Raw genomic sequence first — 16355 nt, forward strand, 5'->3', positions numbered from 1 at the left:
GGAAATGATGAAATATATTGTAAAAAATGAGATTTTCTAAAACGATGTCTGTATATATACAATATTACAAGTTTTGTAAGGGAACTGATGTAGACTGCTAAAGAAGCATTAATGACGTAGTTGTTTTATGTATAAGGTGTGTAGATTTTTACTCTGTGTATGTTATAAAGATTTTCGCATCAATCCAATGTTGCATACTTTTAACACCGTTACAAGCCTGTTTAATTAACAAGTATATATATGTTGTGTGCCCACCTCATGTTTTTTTCTCATTTGCCTTTTTTTCAGGCCATCATCATCAAGGCTTGGCAGGAACATGAAACAGACTTGACGATTTTGCAACATGTCTACAACATTCTCTGATTCGGAGGATTTTAAACCTGACTGAGTCCACTAATACACAAGTGTCTGTATGTACAGAGCTATGCTAATGCCGTCTCCCTGGTCCACAGAACTCCAGTCCTGAAATCTTTGGAATACTGGTACCTTATCCTTGGGAACATTGAGGACTCAGACATTTACCCAGGAAATTTGTTCGGCGAGGTGATCATTACCATTTATTATTGGGAATTATCAACAGGGTTCCAGTCATCACACCCCTACATTGATTTTGTGTCAGAAGACATTTTGGCTTCATGTAGCCGATGTGATTTGATCAAGTTATTGTTTTCTGGATGTGAAGGCGTCTGTGAAGACTTCGGGATTGACCTTTGGCAAATCGTACAGTTTGCGTTAATAGGAAAGTGGGCTATGTGAGGTGTTAATGAACAGCTTTTCACAACCAATCCTTGTTACATGGCCTTAAAACTGTGAGTTTGGAGGAGGATATGAAAGTTGTTATGATGGAAGACGAATGTGACGACCTCAGTGATCCTGGTGATGTGGAGGAATACCAACCTTCATCCAGCTATCAGAAGGTAAGAATTTCGTTAAAGGTATATTTCTATAGGTAAGTTACATTTCTATAGGTAAGGTACATGTCTACAGGTAAGGTACGTTTCTATAGGTAAGTTACATTTCTACCAGTAAGGTACATTTCTACAGGAAAGGTACATTTCTACAGGTAAGGTACATGTCTACAGGTAAGGTACATGTCTACAGGTAAGGTACATTTCTACAGGTAAGTCACATTTCTACAGGTAAGGTACATTTCTACCAGTAAGGTACATTTCTACAGGAAAGGTACATTTCTACAGGTAAGGTACATGTCTACAGGTAAGGTACATGTCTACAGGTAAGGTACATTTCTATAGGTAAGTCACATCTCTTCAGGTAAGGTACATTTCTACAGGTAAGCTAAGATTAAGTGAATTGGTAGGGAAAAGGGAGTGTCTTGCTTAAAAGCCAGTATTACTAAATATGTTTGTCCATATAAATGCATTTGGATAAAATATGTTTGTATGAAAACTAACGATATCTGGATATTAAATCCACATCATAAATCCATTAAATTTATTTTTGTCTTTGATAGATTTTTTTCTGATGATCACAATAAAAATTGCTCATCTATAGCTATCATGTTGTGTAAGTAAGGATGAAATTCTCTGTGTTACACAATACACAAAACATTTTATATAAATACAGTAAATAACTCTTATCTAGTAAGTAAAACGCCAGCGTGATGAGTAGGCTGATAGACATCTAAGAAGGTATGTATATGTACAATTATATATATATGTACAGGTATTTATTGAATGAAGATTTCTTTAAATGTGGGAAATGTTTTTCTCAAACTTTCACACCAAATTGCAGTGACCCATATTTAGATAGTTTGTTACCTAATTTAGACACAGGTACAGGTGACAGGAAGACATCAGTGTGTGTAATGTGTCAACATCCAGTGAGAGGCAAACAAAATTATAGCAGTAGTTGGTAGTTATTGGTAGAGTTTTGTTGTAGTAGTGTTCAGTAGCTAGTTAATTGTCACCCAGCATGTTTAAAATGGTTAGAATGCCCTGAAGATAATGGTTTGAATGCCCTGTATATAATGGTTTGAATGCCCTGTAGATAATGTTTTGAATGCCCTGTAGATAATGGTTTGAATGCCCTGTAGATAATGGTTTGAATGCCCTGTAGATAATGGTTTGAATGCCCTGTAGTTAAGATAATGGTTCGAATGCCCTATACATAATATTTTGAATGCCCTGTAGATAATGGTTTGAATGCCCTGTATATAATGTTTTGAATGCCCTGTAGATAATAATTTGAATGCCCTGTAGATAATGGTTTGAATGCCCTGTAGATAATGTTTTGAATGCCCGGTAGATAATGTTGTGAATGCCCTGTAGATAATGTTTTGAATGCCCTGTAGATAATGGTTTGAATGCCCTGTAGATAATGGTTTGAATGCCCTGTAGATAATGGGTTGAATGCCCTGTAGATAATGGTTTGAATGCCCTGTAGATAATGGTTTGAATGCCCTGAATGCACTGTAGATAATGTTGTGAATGCCCTGTAGATAATGTTGTGAATGCCCTGTAGATAATGTTTTGAATGCCCTGTAGATAATGGTTTGAATGCCCTGTAGATAATGGTTTGAATGCCCTGTAGATAATGGTTTGAATGCCCTGTAGATAATGGTTTGAATGCCCTGTACATAATAATTTGAATGCCCTGTAGATAATGGTTTGAATGCCCTGTAGATAATGGTTTGAATGCCCTGTATATAATGTTTTGAATGCCCTGTAGATAATAATTTGAATGCCCGGTAGATAATGGTTTGAATGCCCTGTAGATAATGGTTTGAATGCCCTGTAGATAATGGTTTGAATGCCCTGTAGATAATGGTTTGAATGCCCTGTAGATAATGGTTTGAATGCCCTGTAGATGATGGTTTGAATGCCCTATAGATAATGTTTTGAATGCCCTGTAGATAATGGTTTGAATGCCCTGTAGATAATGGTTTGAATGCCCTGTAGATAATGTTTTGAATGCCCTGTAGATAATGGTTTGAATGCCCTGTAGTTAAGATAATGGTTTGAATGCCCTATACATAATATTTTGAATGCCCTGTAGATAATGTTTTGAATGCCCTGTAGATAATGGTTTGAATGCCCTGTAGATAATAATTTGAATGCCCTGTAGATAATGGTTTGAATGCCCTGTAGATAATGTTTTGAATGCCCGGTAGATAATGTTGTGAATGCCCTGTAGATAATGTTTTGAATGCCCTGTAGATAATGGTTTGAATGCCCTGTAGATAATGTTTTGAATGCCCTGTAGATAATGTTTTGAATGCCCTGTAGATAATGGTTTGAATGCCCTGTAGATAATGTTTTGAATGCCCTGTAGATAATGGTTTGAATGCCCTGTAGATAATGTTTTGAATGCCCGGTAGATAATGTTGTGAATGCCCTGTAGATAATGGTTTGAATGCCCTGTAGATAATGTTTTGAATGCCCTGTAGATAATGGTTTGAATGCCCTGTAGATAATGTTTTGAATGCCCTGTAGATAATGTTTTGAATGCCCTGTAGATAATGTTTTAAATGCCCTGTAGATAATGGTTTGAATGCCCTGTAGATAATGGTTTGAATGCCCTGTAGATAATGGTTTGAATGCCCTGTAGATAATGGTTTGAATGCCCTGTAGATAATGGTTTGAATGCCCTGTAGATGATGGTTTCAATGCCCTGTACATAATGTTTTGAATGCCCTGTACATAATGGTTTGAATGCCCTGTAGATAATGGTTTGAATGCCCCTATAGATAATGTTTTAAATGCCCTGTAGATAATGTTTTGAATGCCCTGTAGATAATGGTTTGAATGCCCTGTAGATAATGGGTTGAATGCCCTGTAGATAATGGTTTGAATGCCCTGTAGATAATGTTTTAAATGCCCTGTAGATAATGGTTTGAATGCCCTGTAGATAATGGTTTGAATGCCCTGTAGATAATGGTTTGAATGCCCTGTAGATAATGGTTTGAATGCCCTGTAGATAATGGTTTGAATGCCCTGTAGATAATGGTTTGAATGTCCTGTAGATAATGATGTGAATGCCCTGTATATAATGTTTTGAATGCCCTGTAGATAATGATGTGAATGCCCTGTAATGTTTTGAATTTGATGTTATTGATATTAACTGTTGTGTGTTGTTCCCTTTGTCTTTACAAGCATTACTTTCGACGATTGGAGTTTGTCCTGGTAAGACTTTGTCTGATCTCTTGTTCTTTATTCAGATATGTTTCAGAACAGCTCTATCAATATCCAAATTACAATTGATTTGTTAAATGTAAACAAAATTGCATGGTGTTTGTAGAAAGCTTCCTTCCAAAGTAATAAAAGCTTTCAGCCATCATGTCAACATGCAGGTGTGTGTTTAGTTCTCGAGTTAATGGCATCCTGTCCTGTCTCAGGAAAATTAAAATCCTCAATAAAATTAAGACTTATAATTTTAATCTCTTGGGAATGTGAGTTTCGAAGTTTTAATCTAGAGGAGATAAGCTAGAATCTTAGTTCTGTTGGACAGTCCTTTGCAAAACTTAGGGACTGGTCAGCCAAGGATTGGTGGTGTCATAAAGGTAATCCCCTGATGGGGCTAAAGTAACATTCACTGGATCCCTTACAACTGACTCCTTGATCTTTTTATACGTCCCTGTCACATATTTGTCACTGATACAGAATCTGACACTAAGTCACTAATGGAATGAGTGGACCACCTAACCATACATTATGTTGTTTTACACTCCATAAACTTCCATCAATGTCAAGCCAAATTTTAGGAAATTGGCCCATATTCAGATTTATTTTGTATAGACATATTTCAAAGGAAATCTGATAATTATTTAATTTTAGTTGATAATAGTCGACATTCCATCACCCGGGACTGGAATTATATATATAGGTGTAATAGGTCAAACATCCTGGTGTATCAGAACAACTACAAACAGGCTATACCTGGAACAAAATCAGAAGCAATTAAATCAGTTCCAGATTTTATGAATGGGAATTGGTATTAGCTTTGTGAATGGAGTTATTTCTTGTCACAGCTGTGTGTGTATAGGGGTGTAGGAATACCCATGATTTGCTAGAACTCATTGTCCATATCTGTATTCCTTGTGAGGAGTAGTGGCTCCTTATTTGTCAGAGGTAGTGTCGCGCTAGAACTCATTGTCCATACCTGTACTCCTTGTCAGGAGTAGTGACTCCTCAGTTGTCAGAGGTAGTGTCTCGCTAGAACTCATTGTCCATATCTGTATTCCTTGTGAGGAGTAGTGGCTCCTTATTTGTCAGAGGTAGTATCGCGCTAGAACTCATTGTCCATACCTGTACTCCTTGTCAGTAAATGACTCCTCAGTTGTCAGAGGTAGTGTTGCGCTAGAACTCATTGTCCATACCTGTACTCCTTGTCATGAGTAGTGACTCCTCAGTTGTCAGTAGTAGTGACGTCCTAGAACCCATTGTCCATATCTGTATTCTTTGTCAGGAGTAGTGACTCCTCAGTTGTCAGTAGTAGTGACGTCCTAGAACCCATTGTCCATATCTGTATTCTTTGTCAGGAGTAGTGACTCCTCAGTTGTCAGTAGTAGTGACGTCCTAGAACCCATTGTCCATATTTGTATTCCTTGTCAGTAGTAGTGACGTCCTAGAACTCATTGTCCTTATCTGTATTCTTTGTCAGGAGTAGTGACTCCTCAGTTGTCAGTAGTAGTGACGTCGTAGAACCCATTGTCCATATCTGTTTTCCTTGTCAGTAGTAGTGACGTCCTAGAACCCATTGTCCATACCTGTTTTCCTTGTCAGCAGTAGTGACTCCTCAGTTTTCAGAGGTAGTGTCTCGCTAGAACCCATTGTCTATATCTGTTTTCCTTGTCAGTAGTAGTGAAGTCCTAGAACTCATTGTCCTTATCTGTATTCCTTGTCAGTAGTAGTGACGTCCTAGAACTCATTGTCCTTATCTGTATTCCTTGTCAGTAGTAGTGACGTCCTAGAACTCATTGTCCATATCTGTTTTCCTTGTCAGTAGTAGTGACGTCCTAGAACTCATTGTCCATATCTGTTTTCCTTGTCAGTAGTAGTGACGTCCTAGAAGTCATTGTCCTTATCTGTATTCCTTGTCAGTAGTAGTGACGTCCTAGAACTCATTGTCCTTATCTGTTTTCCTTGTCAGTGGTAGTGACGTCCTAGAACCCATTGTCCATATCTGTTTTCCTTGTCAGGAGTAGTGACGTCCTAGAACTCATTGTCCTTATCTGTATTCCTTGTCAGTAGTAGTGACTCCTTAGTTGTCAGAGGTAGTGTCGCGCTAGAACCCATTGTCCATATCCATACTCCTTGTCAGTGATGGTGACTCACTGGAACTTACTTTGCTTACTTTAGTATATGCGATAAACACATTTTACCAATATGAAGATGATTGAATCCTTTCCCGTTAACCTGTGAATCAGATACTGTTTACATCAGCATATAATTGTGATGGATATTGGAGCTGTTGTGAACCCTAGGAAAAAAGCTATGCACTGTTTCTCCTGTCAATACAGCATGATTCTGCAGTATTCTTTGAGACAAAGTATTGTGATTGTGAAGTATTCTGTAATGCAGGATGTGTAAACTGTATTCTCTTGTAGTATATTACTCTACAAACAATGAGCATTGATCACAAAGTTTGACATCATTCACAATAACAGACTGCTACAGGAATACCTGAATCATTCTGTATTAAGGCTACTTTTATGTTATTTTGTTTACCCAAGAAACTGTATTGTTTTGTTTTGTCTGTTGTTTATAATTGTCAATATGTACCTGTTTCAGATATACTCTCTGGTTATATTCTGTTCATATACCTGTAAATGTTTCAGATGTACAATACACATTCAGACTATCTCTACAATTATATTGTGATGGTCAATAAAAAGTCTGGCACTGGAACAACCTTAAGATTTATCATAAACATGTAAGAGTGCGGCCGTATTGGAACTACCTCTAGGTTTATCATAGACATATAATAGTGTGGCCTTATTGGAATCACCTCTAGATTTATCATAGACTTGTAATAGCTTGGCCTTATTGGAACTTCCTCTAGATTTATAACAGATAATGTATAAGAATGTGGCTTCATTTGAAAACAACTTTATGACAAGAAATGTGTGCTGCTTCAAACTTCTGAGCCAATTTACACTGCTTTTGCAAATCTAGTTGACACTTCAGAACTTGTAGAAAGATTGAGGAGTGCACATGTACATCAGCCATTGTTGCCAATTGTCCAAAACTAAATAGTTAATCATCATAGATTTCTGATTAATGATTATAATTATCTGATTATTATAAATATCTGATTATTATAAATATCTGATTATGATAGATAGCTAATCATCATAAATAGCTAATTATCATCAATAGCTAATTATCATCAATAGCTAATTATCATAAATAGCTAATTATCATAAATAGCTAATTATCATAAATAGCTAATTATCATCAATAGCTTATTATCATAAATAGCTAATTATCATCAATAGCTGATTATTGCTAGTTTACCAAACTTGTACATGAGAGATGACATGATTACTTATTTTACAAAAATTTGCTCTGCCAAGAATACCAGTCCATGATTTGATAAAAAAGAGATTTTATGAAACGGGACTTTAAAAAAAAAAATTTGCAAGCCTCGATGAGTGAGGGTATAATGTAAGAAGGATATACATAGGGGTATTACTATAAGTCAGAAACATGGTGATATATATATACTGTCAGTTAGATACATGAGTGTATGTGGGGTATACAATAAGTCAGATACATGGGGATATACTGTAAGTTGGATACATAGGAGTACATGGGGGTATGTGGGGGTATACTGTAAGTGAGATACATGGGGGTATACTGTAAGTGAGATACATGGGGGTATACTGTAAGTGAGATACATGGGGGGTATACTGTAAGTTAGATACATGGGGGTATGTGGGGTATACTGTAAGTTAGATACATGGGGGTACATGGGGGTATGTGGGGGTATACTGTAAGTTAGATACATGGGGGTATGTGGGGTATACTGTAAGTCAGATACATGGGGGTATGTGGGGTATACTGTAAGTTAGATACATGGGGGTATGTGGGGTATACTGTAAGTCAGATACATGGGGGTATGTGGGGTATACTGTAAGTCAGATACATGGGGGTATGTGGGGGTATACTGTCAGTTAGATACATGGGGGTATGTGGGGTATACTGTAAGTTAGATACATGGGGGTATGTGGGGTATACTGTAAGTTAGATATATGGGGGTATGTGGGGTATACTGTAAGTCAGATACATGGGGGTATGTGGGGTATACTGTAAGTCAGACACATGGGGGTATACTATAAGTTAGATACATGGGGGGTATACTGTAAGTTAGATACATGGGGGTATGTGGGGTATACTGTAAGTTAGATACATGGGGGTATGTGGGGGTATACTGTAAGTGAGATACATGGGGGTATACTGTAAGTCAGATACATGGGGGTATGCTGTAAGTCAGATACATGGGGGTTTGTGGGAGTATACTGTAAGTGAGATACATGGGGGTATACTGTAAGTGAGATACATGGGGGTATACTGTAAGTTGGATACATTGGGGTATACTGTAAGTTGGATACATGGGGGTATGTGGGGGTATACTGTAAGTTGGATACATTGGGGTATACTGTAAGTTGGATACATGGGGGTATACTGTAAGTTGGATACATTGGGGTATACTGTAAGTTGGATACATGGGGGTATACTGTAAGTTGGATACATGGGGGTATGTGGGGGTATACTGTAAGTTGGATACATGGGGGTATGCTGTAAGTCAGATACATGGGGGTTTGTGGGAGTATACTGTAAGTGAGATACATGGGGGTATACTGTAAGTGAGATACATGGGGGTATACTGTAAGTTGGATACATTGGGGTATACTGTAAGTTGGATACATGGGGGTATGTGGGGGTATACTGTAAGTTGGATACATTGGGGTATACTGTAAGTTGGATACATGGGGTATACTGTAAGTTGGATACATTGGGGTATACTGTAAGTTGGATACATGGGGGTATACTGTAAGTTGGATACATGGGGGTATGTGGGGGTATACTGTAAGTTGGATACATTGGGGTATACTGTAAGTTGGATACATGGGGGTACATGGGGGTATACTGTAAGTTAGATACATGGGGGTATACTGTAAGTTGGATACATGGGGGTATACTGTAAGTTGGATACATGGGGGTACATGGGGGTATACTGTAAGTTAGATACATGGGGGTATACTGTAAGTTGGATACATGGGGGTATACTGTAAGTTGGATACATGGGGGTATACTGTAAGTTGGATACATGGGGGTATACTGTAAGTTGGATACATTGGGGTATACTGTAAGTCAGATACATGGGGGTATGTGGGGTATACTATAAGTTAGATACATGGGGGTATGTGGGGTATACTGTAAGTCAAGACACATGGGGGTATGTGGGGGTATACTGTAAGTTAGATACATGGGGGTATACTGTAAGTTAGATACATGGGGGTACATGGGGGTATGTGGGGGTATACTGTAAGTCAGATATATGGGGGTATGTGGGGTATACTGTAAGTTAGATACATGGGGGTATGTGGGGATATACTGTAAGTTAGATACATGGGGGTATGTGGGGTATACTGTAAGTTAGATATATGGGGGTATACTGTAAGTGAGATACATGGGGGTATACTGTAAGTTGGATACATGGGGGTATGTGGGGTATACTGTAAGTTAGATATATGGGGGTATACTGTAAGTGAGATACATGGGGGTATACTGTAAGTTGGATACATGGGGGTATGTGGGGTATACTGTAAGTTAGATACATGGGGGTATGTGGGGTATACTGTAAGTCAGATACATGGGGGTACATGGGGGGTATACTGTAAGTTAGATATATGGGGGTACATGAGGGTATGTGGGGGTATACTGTAAGTGAGATACATGGGGGTTTGTGGGGTATACTGTAAGTGAGATACATGGGGGTTTGTGGGGGTATACTGTAAGTGAGATACATGGGGGTTTGTGGGGGTATACTGTAAGTGAGATACATGGGGGTTTGTGGGGGTATACTGTAAGTGAGATACATGGGGGTTTGTGGGGGTATACTGTAATTGAGATACATGGGGGTTTGTGGGGGTATACTGTAAGTGAGATACATGGGGGTTGGTGGGGGTATACTGTAAGTCAGATCCATGGAGGTATGTGGGGTATACTGTAAGTTGGATACATGGGGGTATGTGGGGTATACTGTAAGTCAGATACATGGGGGTATGTGGGGTATACTGTAAGTCAGATACATGGGGGTATGTGGGGTATACTGTAAGTCAGACACATGGGGGTATGTGGGGTATACTGTAAGTCAGATACATGGGGGTATGTGGGGATATACTGTAAGTTGGATACATGGGGGTATGTGGGGTATACTGTAAGTTAGATACATGGGGATATACTGTCAGTTAGATACATGGGGGTATGTGGGGTATACTGTAAGTCAGATACATGGGGGTATGTGGGGTATACTGTAAGTTAGATACATGGGGGTATGTGGGGATATACTGTAAGTTGGATACATGGGGGTATGTGGGGGTATACTGTAAGTCAAGACACATGGGGGTATGTGGGGGTATACTGTAAGTTGGATACATGGGGGTATGTGGGGTATACTGTAAGTCAGATCCATGGGGGTATGTGGGGTATACTGTAAGTTAGATACATGGGGGTATGTGGGGTATACTGTAAGTCAGATACATGGGGGTATGTGGGGTATACTGTAAGACAGATGCATGTGGGTATGTAGGGTATACTGTAAGACAGATACATGTGGGTATGTAGGGTATACTGTAAGACAGATACATGGGGGTATACTGTAAGTGAGATACATGGGGGTATGTGGGGTATACTGTAAGACAGATACATGTGGGTATGTAGGGTATACTGTAAGACAGATACATGTGGGTATGTAGGGTATACTGTAAGACAGATACATGGGGGTATGTGGGGTATACTGTAAGTCAGATACATGGGGGTATGTGGGGTATACTGTAAGTCAGATACATGGGGGTATGTGGGGTATACTGTAAGTCAGATACATGTGGGTATGTAGGGTATACTATAAGTTAGATACATGGGGGTATGTGGGGTATACTGTAAGTTAGATACATGGGGGTATGTGGGGTATACTGTAAGACAGATACATGGGGTATGTGGGGTATACTGTAAGTCAGATACATGGGGGTATGTGGGGTATACTGTAAGACAGATGCATGTGGGTATGTGGGGTATACTGTAAGTCAGATACATGGGGGTATGTGGGGTATACTGTAAGACAGATACATGGGGGTATGTGGGGTATACTGTAAGTCAGATACATGGGGGTATGTGGGGTATACTGTCAGTTAGATACATGGGGGTATGTGGGGTATACTGTAAGTCAGATACATGGGGATATACTGTCAGTTAGATACATGTGGGTATGTGGGGTATACTGTCAGTTAGATACATGTGGGTATGTGGGGTATACTGTAAGACAGATGCATGGGGATATACTGTAAGTCAGATACATGAGGGTATGTTGGGTATACTGTAAGTCAGACACATGGGGGTATGTGGGGTATACTGTAAGTCAAGACACATGGGGGTATATTGCAAGTTAGATATATGGGGGTATGTGGGGGTATAGTGTAAGTTAGATACATGGGGGTACATGGGGGGTATACTGTAAGTTAGATATATGGGGGTACATGGGGGTATACTGTAAGTTAGATATATGGTGGTATATATACTGTATAACCTTCTATGGTCTCGTCTCAGACAATATAAGCCAACCATACTGCTGAACTTGCAATATTACATACATGTAGGTATGTCAGACATTTTTAAACATCTTCTTAATAATCAAGACACCCAGTGTTATGGACAAACAAAGTGTGAAACGTTTTAAGAAACTGTTTTCAGTTTAGCATCCATATAAATGACATAAATCAACTTTTAAGTTACATAATTAGTAACAGGAGAGTGATACAGGCCCATTGGGCCTATTGCTGTTGCTGGGATGATACCTGCGTATGATACTAATTTTTGCTGAAGTGTTGTATATGTTTCCACTGTGCCATCATTTATTTTTCACTTGGAAAAAATTTACATGTCTATGTAAAATGTGCTGGCAGATTTATAAATCATGGCAAATTTTACATACATATTGTGGCAAACTTTACCTATCATTGCAAAGTGAACATATAGAAAGTCTACACACATGTATAGTGAAGTTTAAAATATGGAAGCAAAAGTTATATACCATTACAAAGTTTACATATCGCAAAAATTTCAAGACAAAAAGTACATATATATTTTGAAAAAAAAAAAAGGTTATGTATGCCTGGAAACTTGATTGACAATTGAAGTATATCATGATATTACAATATTTACATATATATAGCTGTATCATTTCCGTTGTTGGATCACAAACCCTGCTATACAATTCTTCACAAAGTTTACACAACATGCATTTCACTGTAATATCGTACATCATGACAGATATGAAAAGTACAGTCAACTTGTATTGTATAGGATGCTAGAGGATCTATAATCTGTATTGTACAATACAGGTTTTCCTTTCCGTACAGGAATCCAAACATGTGACATTATTATGTAATAATTATCAGAAGAGCAAATATTGGCTAATCTCTTAAGGAAACTGAAAACGATTTCCAAATTAACCTGATGAACACGAAGCACTGTGACATAATTGTTTACCTGTGTTGGCAGCGTGTGTACTGGGGTATGCCCGATTGTACAGTGTGTGGGATAGTGATAAGCTACGATAAGGGGAGTGCCCTACATATACTGTCACACTTCACCAACACTGTTGACATTGGCCTCTCGCTCATAGGTCTGTAAACTCAGACACTACACACTGGTCATTCTACACACAAACATTGGTCAGACAGGACTCCACAAACTGGACGTTTGACCACCACCGCGGATTCGGATTCAGTACAACAGTTAAGGAAGGACAGTGACAGAACAGTGTGAATCGGGGTAGATCAATTAAAACTGACTGGATATACCCACCGTACACAGTGATCGTTATGGAGGACAGTCATTTGGTGATAATATGAAAAGTAGAAGTAACAGTGAAAAGTTTATTAGTCCTTGGCATGTTAAAGTGTTCGTCAGTGATATAATTCATACACAAACTATAGGTAAGATGGACATTGGATAGTTGGCTGTGTGACACTGGAGATCTGTGTCGGACATTAGCTGACTTCGGTTGTGGACTGACCCTGTAAGACAGTATTTTAGCTGACCAGTCAGTATTAGACAGACTGGTAATGATGGGGATTAGTTGTGTCAACAACCTTTGCCGTGAATGTCATTGTCATTAATTCTAGACAAACATTTGTAGGAGTTGGTTTGTCATGTTTATTTGATGCCAACAAAGCCGACTATACATGAAGGGAAATACCTCAGAAGTTTACCTGGTCGGGTGTACAGGTAGGCATACAATGTCTTATTGTTCTCATTATTGTGGAACTGTTGGCAGTCTTATGCACTTTTCTTCCGTACCAGACAGGTAACATTTTTATGTAGTCAGCTGGTAAGCAGAGGTAATTATAGAACTCGAACAAATTTTGTGTATTCCATTTTTATTGTCAAATTTTATTTTGACCTTTTAATGAATAGATTATAGTATCAAATATAATTTCTTTGTAGTAAATTGACCTCTATAAGTGGCCTGGGTTCAATTCCATCCCCTCCCTTATTGGACATGAAAAGGTATCGGGTCACAGGTGTCCGACCATGTCAGGGTTTTCTCCGAGTTTCCTCCCACAGTAACACCCCTCATACACTTCCATTCAACCCAATAAGAAGGATAACTATAAGTTAATATAACTTGTTTCCCATTGTTGTAAAATAAATAAAGTTTACATAAGGCTGCTTTTCATATACAGACTTAACTTCATCTTGGAGACTGACAAATGTGTAGCTAATAGGGTGTTGTGAGAGGGTACAAAGTATACACAAATATAATTATACTGTGTTGTGAGAGGGTACAAAGTTTACACAAATATAATTATACTGTGTTGTGAGAGGGTACAAAGTATACACAAATATAATTATACTGTGTTGTGAGAGGGTACAAAGTATACACAAATATAATTATACTGTGTTGTGAGAAGGTACAAAGTTTACACAAATATAATTATACTGTGTTGTGAGAGGGTACAAAGTTTACACAAATATAATTATACTGTGTTGTGAGAGGGTACAAAGTATACACAAATATGGCTATACTGTGTTGTGAGAGGGTACAAAGTTTACACAAATATAATTATACTGTGTTGTGAGAGGGTACAAAGTATACACAAGTATAATTATACTGTGTTGTGAGAGGGTACAAAGTTAACACAAGTATGACTATACTGTGTTGTGAGATGGTACAAAGTATACACGAATACAATTATACTATGTTGTGAGAAGGTACAAAGTTTACAAATATAATTATAATGTGTTGTGAGAGGGTACAAAGTATACACAAATATAATTATACTATGTTGTGAGAAGGTACAAAGTTTACAAATATAATTATAATGTGTTGTGAGAGGGCACAAAGTATACACAAGTATAATTATACTGTGTTGTGAGAGGGTACAAAGTTTACACAAACATACTTATACTGTGTTGTGAGAGCTAGGAAACAAAGTTTACACAAATATGACTATACTGTGTTGTGAGAGGGTACAAAGTTTACACAAATACATGTATGATTATACTGTGTTGTGAGAGGGTACAAAGTTTACACAAATATGACTACACTGTGTTGTGAGAGGGTACAAAGTTTACACAAATACATGTATAATTATACTGTGTTGTGAGAGGGAACAAAGTTTACACAAGTATAATTATACTGTGTTGTGAGAGGGTACAACGTTTACACAAATATAATTATACTGTGTTGTGAGAGGGTACAAAGTTTACACAAATATAATTATACTGTGTTGTGAGAGGGTACAAAGTATACACAAATATAATTATACTGTGTTGTGAGAGGGAACAAAGTTTACACAAGTATAATTATACTGTGTTGTGTGAGAGGGTACAAAGTTTACACAAATATAATTATACTGTGTTGTGAGAGGGTACAAAGTTTCCACAAATATAATTATACTGTGTTGTGAGAGGGTACAAAGTTTACACAAATATAATTATAATGTGTTGTGAGAGGGAACAAAGTTTACACAAATACAATTATACTGTGTTGTGAGAGGGTACGAAGATACAGTAAGAGACTGCAAACGTAGTTAACACAAATGTAATAATAATTCATTGACATGTAATGGACATCATGAATGTTTGTCATTAACTATAATGGAAACTGTTAGTGTAGGTAATTGTTTGGCATACTTTTTTACAAAACAGAAGTAATAATGTTAGTGGGGACAAAAAGATGCAATCTGACCAAAACATGAACTGAGTCGAGAGCTAGGGCAGTTGACCCTTACGTCATTCAAAGTTTTCGCTAGCGTAAATGTAGGATCTGGAGATGTTTCTCAACTAATCTTGTGATCATACTGTAGTATAGCTCATGCCATATGTATTCAAAGAACATGGGTTTGTTTTGGATCATTGAAGCACCCACATTTGGCCATTCTGTTCTAAGTCTATTTATTTACTAAAATGCAGATTAAAGTCTTGATTTTAGGAAGTTGGTTCTAAATCATGTGCAGCTGATACATTTTGTACACTGTAATAGTACTTACTTTGGCACATCAAAAATTTTTGTCCATTAGTAAATTTTTTAAAACAGGTTACCTCAAAGATGAATCTGGACAATCTTAATTTAGCGACATGCTTCCAGCGCGAAAAGCGCTAATCAAGATACCCTCTAAAATATGTACATTAACAGTTTTCAACAAAAATCCAACATTGGTGTATATATAATATATGTATTACTGGTGATTAAAAAAGTGTAACTCTGCCCCCTGTACCTTTCTCATAGAAATGCAGTCAGTGGTAGAGAATTATTACTTAAAGAGGTGCATTACATAAAGTCTGAAATAGAGGATTATTGTTTCTGAAAGAGGAGCATTACCTAAAATCTGAGGAGAATTATTCTGGGTCAAAGAGGTGTTACTGTTACCTAAAATCTAAGGTAGAGAACTATTCTGGTTTCGATAAAGACATGACTTGTAACATTTGATTTTAGTTGGTATGCTTTGTGACAGTTGTTTAGAGAAGGACATGACATGAGCTTTGAGTTGGTAGGTTTGTGATGGTGGTTTAGAGAAGACACGACATGAGATTTGAGATGGTTGACTTTGTGACGGTGGTTTAGAGAAGAACATGATTTGAGATGTTTGGCTTTATGACCGTGGT

At 37.8% G+C, this 16355-nt stretch overlaps 1 protein-coding gene across 1 annotated transcript in view; it reads left to right on the plus strand.

Annotated features, from left to right (window-relative positions):
* The window catches only part of LOC117323887, a 45538-nt gene that overhangs the window by 4340 nt on the left and 24843 nt on the right, over positions 1-16355 (plus strand). The window contains 1 exon segment of the mRNA XM_033879391.1: positions 289-917. Within this exon segment, the coding sequence (XP_033735282.1) occupies positions 828-917 (90 nt within the window). The 5' untranslated portion in view covers positions 289-827.

This window comes from Pecten maximus, chromosome 3, assembly GCF_902652985.1.
Source record: "Pecten maximus chromosome 3, xPecMax1.1, whole genome shotgun sequence".
Lineage (NCBI taxonomy): Eukaryota > Metazoa > Mollusca > Bivalvia > Pectinida > Pectinidae > Pecten > Pecten maximus.